At 51.6% G+C, this 18,540-nt stretch overlaps 1 protein-coding gene across 2 annotated transcripts; it reads left to right on the top strand.

The window, feature by feature from the left end:
• Positions 1 to 13,127: 13,127 nt before the first annotated feature.
• LOC128847827 (zinc finger protein 883-like) lies at positions 13,128 to 17,472 on the top strand. 2 transcript variants are annotated; one of them, XM_054047550.1, is made up of 3 exons: positions 13,128 to 13,199; positions 13,825 to 13,938; positions 14,241 to 17,472. In XM_054047550.1, the coding sequence occupies exons 1-3, from the start codon at positions 13,166 to 13,168 to the stop codon at positions 16,097 to 16,099; spliced, it is 2,007 nt and encodes a 668-aa protein (XP_053903525.1). In that variant the 5' UTR covers positions 13,128 to 13,165; the 3' UTR covers positions 16,100 to 17,472. The 2 variants fall into 2 exon arrangements, with proteins under 2 accessions (XP_053903525.1, XP_053903524.1); XM_054047549.1 differs by having other exon boundaries at positions 14,238 to 17,472.
• Positions 17,473 to 18,540: the final 1,068 nt, after the last annotated feature.

The raw sequence follows: 18,540 nt of genomic DNA, 5'->3' as shown, positions 1-18,540 counted from the left end.
TTTGGAATATTTATAAAGGCCAACCACATAAATAAATTAGGACAATTGGAAAAGGCCACGGGTCTTCTTACTGGAGCACAGCTAACCCAGGTACAGGCTGGAGTTGGTGAATTACGTGTTATCTCCGCCCTTAGTTCAATGGCCCAGAAACTTCTGACGACGATGGTGCTAAATATCACTGAGGCTGGGAAGGCATTGCAGTGGGATCTGGCTTGTTCAGAAACTCATGGCCATTCAGAGTGATCTGGAGCATCACGCTTGGCCCGCTGCCCTTACAGACACTTTAGGAGTATCCTCTGATCTGTGGCCGTAAAGACATACTTGGAGATTTTCTGGGTGGAAGTGCAGGCATTTGCAGTGCTCCTTCCAAGCATACGGACCGATTGGAGGGATGTAAGCTCCCACGTACCGTATCCTGCTGGGTCCGTGGGAAGAATGCATGTGGGATTAAATAATTCACCAAAACATTTGGGAAATTAAACTACCTGGTATGCCTAACCGATTTGTAGTCAGTGCTCCTGGAATAACCCCCGACATTTAAATAAAAATAGGGAATCAATGGACACTTTGGCCTTTAGAACCCCCACAGCTTCAGTGTGTACAAAAACTGAAGCTAGGGGAAGTTGTCACTGTTCGTGACAACGTTTGTTGGAAGGGTATGGGACAAAAAACTACCCTGACAGGACACCTGCTTTTTCCAAGCTAATAATAGTTGTGTGTATGTCAAAGCCACCACTTTGCAAGACATACATTTAAATCCCATCACTGCTGCAGGCAATCATATAATTTACTGGCCTGCAGATAGAGTTCTACAATCAGCCCTGAGATTCCAAATACCCTTTAATTGAACTGCCTTAGTACCCGACCGATTCCAAAATTTGCTTTCACTCCTACCAAAGGTCAATAAATCTCTGAATTTCAAGGTTAAATTCATATGCTCCAACATATATATCCAATTGAAAAGTGTGCCTTTCATACACCCCATAGGGTATCTATTTTATGTACTAATTATGATGTATTGTGCTATGTAACTAAGGCTATACAACCACCCCATCATATTATTACAATGGGAACGTTAATGCTTTTATTGCTTTTGTTTAGCTTAAAATTATGTTGTTGTAGTTTTAAAAATGCTTGATAAAGATCTTTGTCTCTGCCTGAGAGATTGGAGCAAATGCGGTTGTATCTTGGGGCATGGCTGTAGACAATGGATCATGTGATGTGTCCTGGATGGAAGCTGGAGGCATGTAGGTAAGTATAGAGGTCAGTAGGTTTCCGTTATAGGGTGGTATTTATGTGACCATCACTTATTTGCACTGTAGTGTCCAGGAAGTGCTGATCTCTTGTGTGGACGGGTCCAGGCTGAGGTCGATAGTGGGGTGGAAATTGTGGAAATTCTGGTGGAATTCTTCAAGGGCCTCCTTTCCATGGGTCCATATGATGAAGATGTCATCAATGTAGTGCAAATAGAGGAGGGGCACTAGGGGACGAGAGCCAAAGAAGCATTGTTCTAAGTCAGCCATAAAAATGTTGGCATACTGTGGGGCCATGCGGGTACCCATAGCAGTGCCACTGACTTGAAGGTATAAGTTGTCCCCAAATCTGAAATGGTTGTGGGTGAGGACAAAGTCACAAAGCTCAGTCGCTAGGTGTGCTGTGGCCTCATCAGGGATACTGTTCCTGACAGCTTGTAGCCCATCCTCGTGTGGAATATTGGTGTAGAGAGCTTCTACATCTATAGTGGTTAGGATGGTGTTTTCGGGACGATCACCAGTGCATTGTAGTTTCCTCAGGAAGTTGGTGTTGTCTCGAAGATAGCTAGGAGTACTGGTAGCATAGGGTCTGAGGAGAGAGTCCACGTAGCCAGATAATCCTGCTGTAAGAGTTGCAATACCTGAGATGATGGGGCATCCAGGATTTCCAGGTTTATGGATCTTGGGTAGCAGATAGAATACCCCTGATCTGGGCTCTGGGGATATTTCTACGTAGATTTGTTCCCATGCTATAGCAGGGAGTTTCTTGAGCAGTTGGTGTAGTTTCTTTTGATACTCCGCAGTGGGATCGGAGGAGAGTGGCCTGTAGAAAGTGGTGTTGGAGAGTTGCCTGGCAGCCTCCTGTTCATAATCCGACCTCTTCATGATGACTGCAGCACCTCCTTTGTCAGCTGCTTTGATTATAATGTCAGGATTGTTTCTGAGGCCGTGGAAGGCGTTGCGTTCTGTGCGGCTGAGGTTATGGGGCAAGTGATGCTGTTTGTTCACAATCTGAGCCTGTGCACATCAGCGGAAGCACTCTGTGTAGAAGTCCAGTCTATCATTTCGACCCTCGGGAGGAGTCCACAGAATTCTTCTTCTTGTAGTGTTGATAGGAGGGTTCCTGTGGGTAAGTGCGCTGTTCAGTGGTGCGTTGAAAATATTCCTTGAGTCGTAGATGACGAAAGTAGGCTTCCAGATCGCACAGAATTGTATCATGTGTGGGGGCGGTGGAGGGGGGGCAGAAAGAGAATCCCCGGGATAGGACAGACTCTTCTGCTGGGTTAAGTGTGTGGTTGGATAGATTAACAATATTGTTGGGTGAGTTAAGGGGACCACTTTTGAAGCCCCCTGTGGCATGTAAGAGTTTAGATCGTTTACTGCCCTTAATAGGCATCAGAAAATAAACACAGGAGAGAGACCCCATAAGTGTTTGGACTGGGGGAAAAGTTTCACAGAGAGATCAAGCCTTGTTACACATCAGACAGTCCACACAGGAGAGAGACCTTAAAAGTGCTTGGTTTGTGGGAAAACTTTCATTTCGAAGTCAAACTTTATAACACATCAGAGAATCCACACAGGAAACAGACCCCATAAGTGCTTCGTGTGTGGGAAAAGTTTCACACAGAGATGAGCACTTCTCACACAACAGACTCTTCACACAGGAACGGGACCTCCTAAGTGCTTGGACTGTGGGAAAGGTTTCATACTAAGCTCACAACTTATTAGACATCAGAGAATCCACACAGGAGCAAGACCTTATATATGCTTGGATTGTGGGGAAAATTTTAACTAGCTCAAAACTCACTCAACATGAGAAAGACACTATAAATACCTTGAAAGTGGGAAAAGTTTAATTGGAGCTCTCATCATATTGCGCACCTCACATTCCTTCTTAAGACAAACCTCAGAATTGCCTCGACTGTCGAAATGTATTCTGTAGAATTCAGCCCTTGGAACAAATCAAAGGATCCACACAGGAGAAAGACCTCATCAGTGCTTGGACTGTGGGGAAAGCTTCGTTCAGTGATCACCCCTCATTAAAAGTCAGAGAATCCACAGAGGTATGAGAGAGCCTAGGAATAGCCGGACTGCAGGAAAAGATTCAATTTGACTTCACACCTCAGTGACCCACACAGCAGAGAGGCCTTGAATGCGGGGGAAGCTTCATTAGGTGCTCCCAGAGTATCAGGCATCCAGAAATCTGCACAGGGAAGAAACCGCTGAGATGTTCTCAGTGCGGAAAACGCTCCAAGCGGAGCTAACACCATGTTGGACATCCGAGACTTCCCCACACAGCAGGGAAATTCTCTCAGGGCCCTGACTAGGCCATAGGAACAACCCCATTTCCTCGTTCCCACACACGTCAGGGGCTTTTGGCTCCCAAGCATCCAGCTGCCCATCGCTGGGGTGAGGATCCAGCAGCAGCCGAGCATCAGCTGGTCAGTGACCCACTGGCTCTGCCTGGTCTAAGCAAACCCCAGGCAGAGGAGGAGACGCCCCGATCAGCCCCTCCTCCCTGCTGCAGCCCTGGGTGCTGAGCTGATGGGCCACAGGTGGGGGAAGGGAGAGAGAGAAACTGCTCCAGCTGCTCCCTCTGCCTGGCTGAAGTTTCCCCCTCTCCCTTTTCCTCCCACCCAGGATCCCCCTGCCATGGAGATGAGGAGAAGGACACTTGGGCCAGGTCCCACCTTCACTCTAGACACCTGTACCCATCCCCCATCTTCCACCAGCCCCTGAGCTGGGCTCCCCCACTGACTTGAGCTGTTCCCTTTTGGGCAAGTGTCCCTGGGGGCTGGTAATTCCTCCTCTCCCCAAATCCCCCATTGTGCTGGGCTCTGGGGGAATCAAATGTTAAGGGATCAGGACTTTGGGATCTGGGGAGGATACTGGGGATTGAATGGTTGGGGGTGGTGGAGCTGGGAAGCAGGAGGAGCTGGGTGCTGGGGCTATTGAGTGTTTGGGGATCATGGGATATGAGGCGAGGGAGAGCACAGGGGTAGAGAGGTGCTGCCTCTCCTCATTCCGCCCCTCTGCCCCCGCCCCCACCCCCACCTGCATTCAGACAGCGCCACTGAGAAGGACTGATTCCCACAGGGCCTATTGTGGGAGGCCTGGAGAGTCTGCCTCCGTAGCATCAGCCTCTGAAGTTCTGGCTAGGCTAGGAGGTGTGGTCGGGATGAGCCAGCAGATCTCTGTGACCCTCCACCAGATTTCCTAGTGTAAACTCACTCTGAGCGTCTGATGTGTTCTGACCACGGTTCCCTCATTTTTTACATCCATGTGTGGCATGAATTTCTTTATATGCACCAGTATGACACACATCATCTCCATACTGGTGTACAGAACATAATTCATGTGGTGGGGGTGGGGCCAATGGGTTCGGAGTGTGGGAGGGGGCTCAGGGCTGGGCAGAGGGTTGGGTGCAGAGGGGTGACGGCTCTGGCTAGGAGTGTGGGCTGTGGGGTGGGGCCGGGAATGAGGGGGTTGGGGTGTGGGAGAGGGCTCATGGGTGGGACAGAGGGTTGGGGTGTGGGGAGGTGAGGTCTCTGGCTAGGAGTGTGGGCTGTGGCAGGGGCTGGGGTTGAGGGTGTTGTGGAAAAATCGATCCATGCGTTGTGTTTTTCAATCAGATCAGCCTGAGGCCTTTTATTGATTACAAGCGCGCAGGGGAGGACCGCTGTTGGAAACGGCCTCCCCGACTGGTTACAGACAAAAAGCTTTATAAAGCTTAAAACGACAAACTAGTTACACAAGGTTGCACACATTTCCTTGTTATTTCCTTACTAAAAATATTGCAAAATCAATACAGATTGGAGCAAACTTAAATTCTTCCCATATTAGACCTTTCCTGTTATTTACTGTCTGTCCTTTTGCGGTTAAACGGCGACTGTAAGGAATACTGCAAAATTGTTCATTTAAGCGAGCTGACCTTGGCAGCTTAACAGGAGGCTTGGGCCTATAAGGTTTGGATGCCACTGGATTTTCCCTTACAAGGAGTTTGGGGTGCAGACTGCGGTGGGGAGAGGACACCCCCCAGCCCTCTCTCACCACAGCAGCTCGGGGCCAGGTGAGAGGCACCTCTCCCTAGCCGCGGCAGCTCCTGTGGTGCTGAGCCAGGCTGAGGGAGGGGTTCCTCTCTCCAGCAGCTCCGGTGGACCTGGGCCAAGCCTGGGGAGGGGCTCCTCTCCCTGCCTGCCTTCACGGCCCTCGATAGCCAGCAGTGCAGTTGCATAGCCTGCAGGGAACAGTTTCTGATCCCCCGATCTCCCGTTAGCAGAGTGATTGCTAGTCCCTAAATTCCCCCTTTGGGGCCAAATTGTCTCATTCCCAGATAGTCTCACATTACACCAGGCTGTGCTGAAAAGCATTTAGTGTTTGTACATTTTATCCCTTATGCACCAGAATTAACTAGATGCTAAAAGAGTGGGGAGCGGGGACAGTAAAATGTGGTGGTTTAGCTTCTGTGCTATTTCAGGGCGATGGGGTGAGTGTGAGAGATTCCCTCCTTCCCCTGTCACTGTCACACTCCACTCTCCACACAGCAGCCTCTGTCCCAGCCATGGAAAGTTTAACCTGTCTCCGTTCTACCCCTCCATCTCCCCACGTGTCACTTACCGCTGTGTCCCTGGCTCTCCATGCTTAGGGGTCACAGCCTTGATGTCTGTGATCTTAAGTCAGACTCCTGAGTGCTGGAGAAGGAAGTGTCACAGGCCTGGGAATGGGCAGGGAAATCTCAGTGACCTTCAAAGCACAGTTTGACCTTCAGATTTTATAGCCCTGTTTCATCTATTGATAAAATTGCTTCCTGGCTTTTTCTAGGTTTAGTCCAGATCATTTGTAGATGGGAAGGTTGTTTTGTCTTTCGTTCTCTTTCTTGTATGATGACGATGATGCTAAAACTTTTGTAACGAATACAGCCAAATAATGAGGTGAGAAGTGAAGCTGGTTTAGCCACTTCAGAAGAAAATGGGTAAATTTCTTTTCCTGATTTTGAGTCCTAAAGGATTCTCTGAGATTTCACTTTATGAATGTGAAATCATTTTATAGCCTGCCCTGAACTGTGGATTTTTCTCTCTTTGTGAAGGCTGTGAGGTCACATTCTTTGATATTAGTTCAGGTTAATAGGATGTAGCTCAGATTTACTGCAGATTTCAAGAGAGAAATGGTCATTTGCCAGAATTGTCCTTTTTTAGATTTTATTTTATTTTAATGTTTCTCTAACCCTTTGTCATGAGATTTTTTATGTGTGGTTTGAACAATGACAGTGATCAGTATCTCTCAGCATTGTTGGTGTCACTAGGCATCACCCTAAGGTAACTCGCGGGGGAGGTGGAAGACCACGAGAGTTGATGAAGCCCCGCCGCTCTAGGCCAAAGTGAACCAAAGCCTCTCCATGTTAAACTTTACTAACCTCACAGGCCAGCAGCTGGAAAGCGATAGCGATAAGGGGAACCTACATGCTTCTAGCTGAAGGACAAGATAACTTGCAGAAGGGAACATTGCGAACAAGCTACACAGCCAAGGTTGTTTAATGTAACTGCTACAGGGGGGGGAAGGTAGGGAAGGAAAAAAAAAGGATAAAAAGGGAAAAACTGCTTGTATCAGTGCGCTTGATTTGCGACATGCTGGTCTCCTAGTGCCTATTCAGAGCTCTTGAATAAACTTTGTCTGCTTCTCCACCCTGGTGTGTTCATTGGCGCGAAGCACACCGGGCAATGAACCCCAGTGTTGTTGTCCTCAGGCCCTCTGTGCCGGCAACAGCATGAACACTGATGGTGAGAGCTAGATGCAGAATGCGACAGGCCGAGACTGAAACGGAAGTTACTGCCGAGGGAGCTCCGAGAAACACAGGTGCAACAGCTAATCTTAAGAAAGCCGTTAACCACCAAAGAACAACTTGTTAAAACTGTACAACTTCTTTTTGCAGTGTTCCTAATAAGGAAATATGAATGAGGAAGTGTGTTAGCTGAATATTGTTACAAATCTCTATGAGCTTTTATTTTTTTCATCTTTGCAGAGCAGCTCGGTGCAGCTGTCTCTCCCTGCATGCTTGTATTACAATAAAGGAGCCTCAGGCTGTCTGATCCAAACACAAGGCGTGGTTAATTTCCAGGACACTGCCTGATCCCTGCAGAGATGTGAGATACCGTTGGGAGGGGGAGAAGTTGGGGGAACAGAGCTGGGAAACGGCTGGGTTTGCTCCTCCGAGCCTGACAGTTGAGGCTGAGAACTGAACTCGCTGTATCGGTACCAGAGAGGGACTCGACTTGGACTGTGAGTGTCGTGTGAAGCTGCCCCTGAACTCTAAAGGTCCATGAACGACACCCCGAACAATAATAGGGGAGGTGGTAGCATCTCCCTGTTCTTGAGATGCCAAACTTGGGTTCAGGCAAGAAGGGAGCCGGGGATGTCAACAGACCAGGGCAGCCTTGAAGCCAGGCTGATCCCCATCACTGAGGCCAGAGGGAGATGAGGAACCTGACAGCCCAGCTGGTCACCCCCTCCCCATCTACCGCAGTGTCCTGTGCTGGGATGGCAGACACTCTCTTTGCCCCCCTCACCCAATGCCCCATGTTCACCACTTATGTATGGTTCTGAATATCATGTACAATGTAGGTCTGGTGAGGGATCACTGGAAAACTCCCAGGTGCCCAAAAAGAGGACACTGATGAAGGGGGAAGCTGGGGGGGGGGAGGTGAGCTGGAGGGGGTGCTGTGGGGGTATTCACAAGGTGAGGTGTAGTGGTGCAGTTGCCCACTCTGGGAAAAGGGGTTAAAGCAGCCCTTGGAGAGGCTGTGCAAAGCCCAGCCAATGAGAGGAGGGTTTGCAGAGAGAACCAATGAAAAGAAGGCTTGATGGAGCAGCTAATAAGGGCCAGTGAGGGCCATATAAAAAGGACTGTTCTGCTGAGCAGAGAGCAGTCTCTTTCCAGAGCCTGAGGGAAAAGGACTAGCTGTCTATAAAGGGAAGTGTGAGGGTAAGAGTGGTGTGGGGCATGGTCAGGAGAGCAAGTGGGGCTCCAGCCTGACTGGCTGCCAGACTGAAGCCCCAGTAGGGGGCAGGGAAGGTGCTGGGGCTACGGGGAAGTGGCCCAGGGATAAAGAAGTAAGCAGCAGAACTTAGAGGAGAGGCAGTAAGTGCTGCTGCTAGAGGGTCCTGGGGGTGGGGCCCAGAGAAACAAGTGGGTCTGTCGCACTTGCTGCCAAAGAGAGCAGCCTATCAAAGAACTGAGCGAAGGGCTAGACCAGGGGCTGGAGTTTGTCACTGCAGCAAGAGGCTGGGAGCAAGGACTAAGGGCTGCTGGTTCCCTGTGTGATGTGATCTATTTAAAATATGAATCTATACATCATTGTTGCAACCACTGTTCTATGTTTGCAACAAATCTTGTACAAAGGTGGTCAAGTGAGGTGCCCATGGAAAGGATATCAATAGCTGGTTATGATTATGCTATCTGTATGCATGTGTTATTTTTGTATTTAAAATTGAGTATTGGCTATGTACTTGTATTTCCATGAGTTTGATTCTGAGTAGCACCAGTGAAGCATTGGCCAGTGTATTGTGAAGGGACTACTCAAATTGAGTGGCCCATTAAGAAGTACATGACTGACAATAGGCCTTGGGAGATGCCAATCCACAGCTGATGAGCCTACCTGGGAACATTCAAACTAGGATGTGGGCCGTGGCGTCTATCTGTAAAGAACTGAGTCATGCATGGACAGGTGATTTGCCCATGTAATGGCTTATGTGACCGGACATCATCTTGTTACCGTTCTTTTCCACAGTAAGAACAATGGGATTCCCTCCACATGATGCAAGATATAAAAGGCCCTGGAAACATCTCCATCTTGCCTCTTTCCTGCTCCAGCTTCTCTGCTGCTCAAACCACTGGACTATGCACTTATACGACACCAGACCATAGATAACTACTCTGAGTGCAGTGTTTAGTTGTGCACCCACCTTACACTAATGTCATATAGACCAATGAATTCCTCCCTGCTGGTCAGAACTGAGTCTAACCCATAGGCATGCGCAGCACATTTCATTAGGGTGTGCACCCAGGGAATTTTTTTTTAAAGGCAGGGAGTTGGGGTGCAAGAGGGGGTTGGCAGCGGGCTCAGGACAGGGAGTTGGGTGGCGGGGTGCAGGAGGGGTTTGGCCTCCGGCCCAGCGCCGCTTACCTAAAGTCCCTCCTTGGGCCCCAGCCAAGAAAAAGAACATTCTCTCTTATCTCCCCCCGCCCCCATTTTTTCATTCTTTCTTCCTCCTCCTCCTATAAGTAATAGCAAGTAAATGAAAGTAAAGTGAGGTACCTTGATTGTTCTTGTAGTCTAACTTATTTTTCCACAGACCACTTGAAAATTGCAGAGTCTCGACGGACCACTTAATGATCATTCCAAATACTGTAAAAAAAAAAGTTGGGGTGCGGGGTCTGGCCAGGAGCTAGGGTGAGGGAGGGGGCTCAGGGTTGGGGCAGGAGGTTGAGGTGTGGAGCGCTTACCTGGGGCAGCTCCTGTTTGGTGCGCGGGGTGCAGGTGGGAATGCGGGGGGTGCAGGAGCTCATGTTTGGTGCTCAGGATGGGGGTGGGGATGTGGGGGCGGTTCAGGAGTCAGGGTGTGAGGGTGCTGGGGATGTGGGGGGGTGCAGGAGTCAGGACAGGGGGCTGGGGAGGTGTGAGGGGAGTGCAGGGGTCAGGTCAGGGGGCTGGGTGTGTGTGAGGGGGCGTAGGGGTCAGTGTGGGCTGGGATCGTGAGGGTGCTCATGGCAGGGGGCTGGAGGGGGTGTGCCCTGATTCCAGCCCCTCCCCAAGGCCCCACCTCCACCTCCTCCCCGGAGTGGGGAGCTTGCTAAAGCGCCATTAATCCTCCTCCCTCCTGCGGGCAAGCAGCGGATCGGCGGCTGGGGTGGGGAGGGAGGGGGAGAACGTAGCATGCTGGGGAAAGAGGCGGGGGAGGAGCTTGGCTGCTGCAGCAGGAGCTGGAAGAACTAAGCTTCTGCCCCCATGGAGGAGGGGCAGAGAAGAGCGGGCTGAGCCAGGGCCCCTTTGGACCATGGTCAATAGGGTACTGTGGCCACCACCAGAGTAAGTCTCCAACCCACGGCATCCCTGCAGCACAGCCAGGGCCTGGGCAGGAGGCCTGGGACGTGCGAGGAGCAGACTGGGAACTGCCCTGACATGCCAGAGACGCTGGTTGTGGTTCCTCCCACAGAGCGGGTGACGTGTTTTCCTTTCACCTTCCCACTTTTCTCCTTATTTTTTTAAATGGCTGTTTAATAACTTGTATTTGTTCTGAACTCTGTGCAATGCTCAGGGAAGCATCCAGGGAAACACCCCACAATGGGGACACCTGTCCTGAGTGATCACAACAAGATTGGGGGTTGAGCCCCTCAGGAGCCCTGGGCCCAGCCTTGGGGTTAAGGGGCCAGAGTGGAAGGGGAGTCCATGAGGTCATGCAGGCCTCTGGGCAAAGGACTCAGATTCTTTTGCTAGCAAGTTCCACTGGGGCTGTATATAAGCCAGGAAAGTTCCCAACAATAACAGGATCGTTCCCCCCCCTTACTCAAGTGCATATTTATTGGTTTGTCCTAACGTTAATTAAGTATTTTAAGAAAAAATGTCAGAGCGGCACCAGCAGCTGCTGGCCACACTCTGAGACCAGGAAAAATTTGGTCGTGGGAACCCCTGGGTTAGATGCTCATGATGGGCCCTTGCCCTTCTGACCTTAGACTAGAGCCTGTGAGTGGAACAGGAGCCGGACACAGAGATGCTGCAGCGCGGTGGGTTGATCGCTAGGACCCAGGAGCAGCTGGGAGGCGGCTCTGGGGGGAGCGATCGCTGGGCTCAGTCCCGGCGCCAGAAAGTGACTCGCGGCCGCTGCAGTGACTCTGGCTCCAGGCTCCTGGCGAGATCCCCGAGCCCCGGCGGCTGGTGCTGGGAGCCCGGAGCCCGGGCTGCAGCCGGGAGAGGGGAATCTCCAGCAGGGCCCTTCCCGCTGCTCCCCAGGAGCCTCTCCCAGGGCAGAGCCCCCAGCCCGGCCAGGCCCCTTCCCGGCCCGGCCCCTGCCCCAGGGGGCCCCGCTCGGAGGGAAGGTGAGAGAGACCCGCCCCCCGAACACCCGGTCTGCAGGGGGAGGAGGATAAAGAGGGGCAGGGGGTGAGGGCAGGCGGGGGGAGCGGGGTGGGAGCAGGAGGCGGGTGCTGGGGATGCGGGGGGGGGGGCGCACTGAAGGGAAGATGGGGCGATGCGGAGGGATCGGGGGGGATTGTGGGGCTGAGGGGAGCGAGGCTGGAATGGGGGAAGATGTGAGTGTGGGGCACAGCGAGGGAAGGGGGATGTGGGGAGGCTGGCGGGGGAAGGGGGGAGATGCCAAGGCAGCTTCTCCGCCCCATGGGACACGAGGGGGGAGGGGCGGAGAGAAGCTCTTCTCCTTCTGGAACTGGTCAAACCGGCTTTGGGAAGGATCAGGAGACAAACCCCTCAGGGCGCAGAAGCTACAAGGAAAAAACCCAGCCCCTCTTCCTCCTTCCCCCCGCACCCCCCCCCATCCCAGTCAGGGCCGGCTCCAGACACCAGCTTGGCAAGCAGGTGCTTGGGGCAGCCACTCCGGAGTGGGGCGGCAGGTCCAGTTATTCGGCGGCAATTCAGCGGACGGTCCCTCACTCCCGCTCCGAGCGAAGGACCTTCCGCCGAATTGCCGCCGCAGGTCACGATCGCGGCTTTTTTTTTTTTTTTGGATACTTGGGGCGGCCAAAACCCTGGAGCCAGCCCTGCTCCCAGTGTGTTATTGTCACAAACCGGTGCTGGTGGGGTCTGTGTGTCCTGAGTGTTGGGGGCAGCCCGGTGCCCTGGTCTGATTTCCGGGCAGGATTCAGATCTCAGCCACACCGGAGTCAGACCGGAGTCACTGCGGGCTCTGGCAGGCAGGGAGTGTGGATGTGCCAATGGGATCAGCCTCTGCCTGCCTGTCCCTCGGGCTGCCGGGGGAGTCCAGGGCAGCTCATTCTTCAGCTCCAGAGGGCTCCGGCTGTTGCTAAGGGAGAGGGGTTTACACTGCAATGGGGGACAATCCCCCCAAATTGGCCCCTTTGATTCTGCTCTTTTTCTAGTGTTTGGTTCAATTTGCAGTTACTGGGAGGGTCTGAAGAGCCTGGGGGGAATCGGGGCGTGACATGGACTGAAGCCCCTTCTGTAACCTCCCCCATCACCCCTCTTGCCCTGACAGGCTGAGGAATTGCGTCCACGTTTCACTCCAGATAGGCCCAAAATGGCTGTCATGGAGCCAGCTCAGGTAGGGGATTTTCAGGGAGGGGCTGGGCAGGGTGAGGGAGAGGCAGGGAGGAGACAGGGTGTGAGAAACTTACTGATTTTCTGAGTAGGCCCATTGGTGGTGGGGGAGGGGGAAGGGGATATTCCCCCATCTCTAAAACAGGATAAAACCCCCTCGGCAGGGCTGGGAACATTTTCCAGGCTCCCAGTGCTGGAGCCTGAACCCATTAGCCAGAGGCTGCTGTGAAATACGAAGGGAAGTTGTTGGGATTCTTGTCCCTGTCCCCGGTTCAGAGCTCTGCTTCCCATATCAGTCTGTGGCTGGCAGGCATGTGGGAAATGAGAAGATCTGGCTTTGCTCTGTCTGCTGGGGGGGACAGGAGTGCTCACCTTCTCCCACCCTCTGAAGCCTCCTGGCTGCTCGGAGCAGGGTGGGGGTTGGATTCTGCTACTCTGGCCCTCCCAGACCTTCACATTTTTTTTGCTTTCCCTTGACTAGTGGGATTGTGGCTGGGGCAGCAGGTGCTGAGTGGGGGACTCTTGGTGTTTCAGATGCCGGTGACCTTCGAGGAGGTGGCTGTGTATTTCACCCAGGGGCAGGGGGCACTGCTGGACCCCGCTCAGAGAGCCCTCTACAGGGACGTCATGCAGGAGAACTACGAGAAGGTGACCTCGCTTGGTAAGGGATTCCCGTCCCCTCGGTTATTGGAAGTTGTGGGGGCTGCGTATCTGAATCTGGTGAGGTACTTTCCTGGTCAGTTAGATCAGAGGTGAATGGTTTCCATAATACAAAGCTGCTGTGTGAGAGAGACTTGCATCTCTGTGCCCTCTCCAGTGGGACATGGGTGTCAAAACCTAATGGACAAGTTAAACCATCCCCACCCCTCCAGCTTTCAAAGGGGCATAAATCCATCATTGTCCTGTCTGTGTTGTTTATTGGCTGCACACACAATCCCTGTTCACCTCCCTCCTTGGGAATAGCTCCAGCCATGAGGAGGGCCCTGGGCTCTGCAGGTTTAGAAAGAGGCAGGGGTTTAAGTGCAGAGCTGTGTGTGAGTCAGCAAGGCCCCCACAGCGCACAGATCCTGGGAACGCCTAGTGAGGGTGTAGTAATAATTCAACTCACCTCCCCAGACAAATTCCGCTGTGCGAGGGGGCTCAGTGACTCTGTTCCCATCCTCTTGGATTCCACGTTCCTCCAGCAGAGGACAGGGAAACGTTCTGCTCGCGGAATGTCCTTGGTGACAAATACTCCACCAATGCTCCATGCACCGTGATCTGGTCTGATTTCACCCTCTGCACAGGATTTCCCATTCCCAAACCTAAGCTGATCGCCCGGCTGGAACGAGGGGAAGAGCCGTGGGTACCCGATCTCCAGGCCTGCGAGGAAAGAAGGCTTCTGAGAAGCACCCATACAGGTGAGGACTGACACAGAAACCATCTGGGGAATGAAGGAAAAAGTTTAGAATCCCCAAATATGGTGTGAATAACGCCCTCAGTTCTTCCTTATCTCACCCAGAGCAGGGCTATGGTCAGCAGCTATCGCTCACGCCATTCCACCCATACAGTTAGCTGCAGGAGTTTCCTTCCCTGTGAGTGTTTGGGTGGGATGTGGAGGTGGAGTCCAATTGCTCGGTCTTTGGGTTGGGTTTTCCCTTTGTGCTATTCCTCTTTCTCCCCAGCACAATGACTCCTGTCTGGATTGTGTCTCTCCCAGCAGGTGCTGAGCGAGGGAGTGAGAATGAGGAGGGGAATCATCATGAGGAAGTTCCCGGGGAAGTGGCACCACAGAGGACTTTTGTGGGAAGAACCGAAGAGAATTTTTCCCAGTGCTGGGAGCAGGGAGAAGCTTGGGGAAATTGGCACTGGTCAGAGAGGCTTGTGGGAAACCCCCCAAGGAAGAAAGCGGACGAATCTGTGAACAGTGGGGGAGGAGATGAGGATCCAACAGTGCAGCAGACAAATCCCAAGGAAGAGACACCCTGGCACTGCCTGCAGTGTGGGAAAGGATTCATTGTGAGATCACAGCTTGTGACACATCAGACAATCCATACTGGAGAGAAACTCCTTCAATGCTTGGACATTGGGGAAAGCTTCAATAACTGCTCAGATCTTAATAACCATGGGAGAAGCCACACTGGAGAGAAACCCATTCAATGCCTTGAGTGTGGGAAATGTTTCAGGTCAATGTCAGCACTATATTCACATAAGAAAAGCCACACAGGAGAGAGACCCCATAAGTGCTTGGACTGTGGGAAAAGTTTCAAGCGGAGGTCACACCTTCTAAGACATCAGGTAATCCATACAAGAGAGAGACCCCATAAGTGCTTGGACTGTGGGAAAAGTTTCAAGCGGAGAACAGACCTTGTTAAACATCAGGCAATTCACACAGGAGAGAGACCCCATAAATGCTTGGACTGTGGGAAAAGTTTCATAGGGAGGTCAAAGCTTGTTAAACATCAGGCAATCCACACAGGAGAGAGACCCCATAACTGCTTCGACTGTGGGAAAAAATTTATAATGAGGTCAGCGCTTGTTAAACATCTGGCAGTCCACCTAGGACAGAGACCCCATAAGTGCTTGGACTGTGGGAAATGTTTCACATGGAGATCATCCCTTGCTACACATCAGGCAATCCACACAGGAGAGAGACCCCACAAGTGCTTGGAATGTGGGAAAAGTTTCATACACAGGTCAAAGCTTGTTAAACATCAGGCAATCCACACAGGAAAGAGACCCTACAAGTGCTCAGAGTGTGGGAAAAGTTTCACATGTAGATTAACCTTTGTTTATCATCAGGCTATCCACACAGGAGAGAGACCCCATAAGTGCTTGGACTGTGGGAAAAGTTTCATACGAAGGTCAGAATTTATTTATCATCAGGCAATCCACACAGGAGAGAGACTCCACAAGTGCTTGGTGTGTGGGAAAAGTTTCACACGTAGCTTAACCTTTGTTAATCATCAGACTATCCACACAGGAGGGAGACCCCATAAGTGCTTGGACTGTGGGAAAAGTTTCCTATATAGGTCAAACCTTGTTACACATCGGGCAATGCACACAGGAGAGAGACCCCACAGGTGCTTACATTGTGGGAAAAGTTTCAAGCGGAAGTCAGACCTTGTTAAACATCAAGCAGTCCACACAGGAGAGCAACCCCATAAGTGCTTAGACTGTGGGAAAAGTTTCACATGGAGATCAAGCCTGGTTCAACATCAGAGAATCCACACAGGAGAGAGACCCCATAAGTGCTTGGACTGTGGGAAAACTTTCCTACGGAGGTCAGACCTTGTTAAACATCAGGCAGTCCACACAGGAGAGCGGCCCCATAAGTGCTTAGACTGTGGGAAAAGTTTCACATGGAGATCAAGCCTGGTTCAACATCAGAGAATCCACACAGGAGAGAGACCCCATAAGTGCTTGGACTGTGGGAAAAATTTCAGAGAGAGATCACACCTCATTAAACATGGGAGAATTCACACAGTATCTAAACTTGTGACACGTGACAAGAAAGGGTTAAGCAGCTTGCATGTAATTGACTCAGATCAGGTCTTGTTACACATCAGGCAAGCCACATAGGAGAGAGACTTTATAAATGCTTGGCATATCGAAAAAGCTTCAGTAACAGAGAATCCACAGAGGTATGAGACCCTCTAGGAATAGCCGGACTGCAGAAAAAGATTTAATTTGACTTCACACCTCATTGACCCACACAGCAGAGAGGCCTTGAATGCGGGGGAAGCTTCATTAGGTGCTCCCGGAGTATCAAACATCTAGAAATCCACACAGGGAAGAAACCGCTGAGATGTTCTCAGTGCGGAAAACGCTCCAAGTGGAGCTAACACCATGTTGGACATCCGAGACTCCCCCACACAGCAGGGAAATTCTCTCAGGGCCCTGACTAGGCCATAGGAACAACCCCATTTCCTCATTCCCACACACGTCAGGGGCTTTTGGCTCCCAAGCATCCAGCTGCCCATGGCTGGGGTGAGGAGCCAGCAGCAGCCAAGCATCAGCTGGTCAGTGACCCACTGGCTCTGCCTGGTCTAAGCAAACCCCAGGCAGAGGAGGAGATGCCCCGATCAGCCCCTCCCCCCGCTGCAGCCCTGGCTGCTGAGCTGATGGGCCACAGGTGGGGGAAGGGAGAGAGAGAGAAACTGCTCCAGACACTCCCTCTGCCTGGCTGAAGTTCCCCCCTCTCCCTTCCCCTGCCAGCCAGGATCCCCCTGCCATGGAGATGAGGAGAAGGACACTTGGGTCTGTCCCCACCTTTACTCTAGACACCTGTCCCCATCCAACATCTTCCACCAGCCCCTGGGCTGGGCTGCCCCACTGACCTGGAGCTGTTCCCTGCAGGGGGAGTGTCCCTGGGGGCTGGTAACTCCTCCCCTCCCCAAATCCCCCAGGGTGCTGGGCTCTGGGGGAATCAAATGTTAAGGGACCAGGGCGATGGGTTCTGGGGAGGTCACTGGGCATTGAATGGCTGGGGCTGGCTGAGCTTGAAATCAGGAGGAGCTGGGTACTGGGTATCGAGTGTTTGGGGATGATGGGATCAGAGGCGAGGGAGAGCACAGGGGTAGAGACGTGCTGCCTCTCCTCACTCAGCCTCTCTGCCCCTTCCTCCTGCCCCCTCTGCATTCAGACAGCACCACTGAGAGGCACTGATTCCCACGGGACCTTTTGTCAGAGGCCTGGAGATCCCACCTCTGCCTCCGCAGCATCAGCCTCTGAAGTTCTGGCTAGGCTAGGAGGTGTGGTCGGGATTAGCCAGCATATCTCTGTGACCCTCCACCAGGTTTCCTAGTGTAAACTCACTCTGAGCATCTGATGTGCTCTGACCAGTGTTGCCTCATTTTTTACATCCATGTGTGGAATGAATTTGGTTCTATGCACCAGTATGTGACACATCATCTCCATACTGGTGCACAGAACGTAATTCATGTGGTGGGGGTGGGGCCGAGGGGTTTGGAGTGTGGGAGGGGGCTCAGGACTGGGACAGAGGGATGAGGTGCGAAGGGGTGAGGGCTCTGGCTAGGCATGTAGGCTGTGGGTTGGGGCTGCGGGTGAGGGGTTTGGGGTGCAGACTGGTGGGGAGAGGAGTCCCCCCCAGCCCTCTCTCTCACCACAACAACATGGGGCCAGGTGAGAGGCACCTCTCCTCAGCCGCGGGGGCTTCTGTTGTCCTGGGCCGGTCTGAGGGAGGGGTTCCTCTCCCCAGCAGCTCCGGTGGGCCTGGGGAGGGGCTTGTAGAACTGATGAATGAAATTGTTTTTAATTGTTCACTTTTAATGTAACTTCATAGGTAAACAACAAAGAGTCTGGTGGCACCTTAAAGACTAACAGATTTATTTGGGCATAAGCTTTCGTGAGTAAAAACCTCACTTCTTCGGACTCTATGCATCCGAAGAAGTGAGGTTTTTACTCACGAAAGTTTATGCCCAAATAAATCTGTTAGTCTTTAAGGTGCCACCAGACTCTTTGTTGTTTTTGTAGATACAGACTAACACGGCTACCCCCTGATACTTGACAACATTCATAGGTAAAGTTTATGAATGAAACAACTTTCATTCATGAAACAACTTTCATTCATAAACTTTCATTCATGAAACAACTTTCATTCATAAACCGGTCACCCCAATAACTGGCTAATTGACAATTAAAATGCTTGTTAAGATCCATAGCTGTTCAGCCAGTTGATCTTGTAAATTTCACTGTCAATCCAATTCCTGCCTAAATCCCTGAGACCTGCACTGTTTCAGTAACTTCTGTTCACTGTTTGCCATATTGTAATTGAAACCCCATTTTAAAACGCTTACTCCATTTTGGAAGGGCTTGCTGCAACCTTCATTTTTGCAAAACCCTGCTGTAATCTTATTAGTTTAGTTTAGATGTGTGAATGAGGGATGTATGGATGATGGTATCAACCTCCAGCGCCAGCCTCTCCTGATGAAACAGAGTTCAAAGACGAACCGCTGAAGATGCAGACAAGAGCCCTAACAAAGTAAGAAGAGTCCACCCCA

The sequence above is a fragment of the Malaclemys terrapin genome, chromosome 13, assembly GCF_027887155.1.
Source record: "Malaclemys terrapin pileata isolate rMalTer1 chromosome 13, rMalTer1.hap1, whole genome shotgun sequence".
In the NCBI taxonomy this organism is placed as follows: domain Eukaryota; kingdom Metazoa; phylum Chordata; order Testudines; family Emydidae; genus Malaclemys; species Malaclemys terrapin.
The sequence above is the reverse complement of the archived record's forward strand: the minus strand, read 5'-3'. Positions and strand labels throughout refer to the sequence as shown.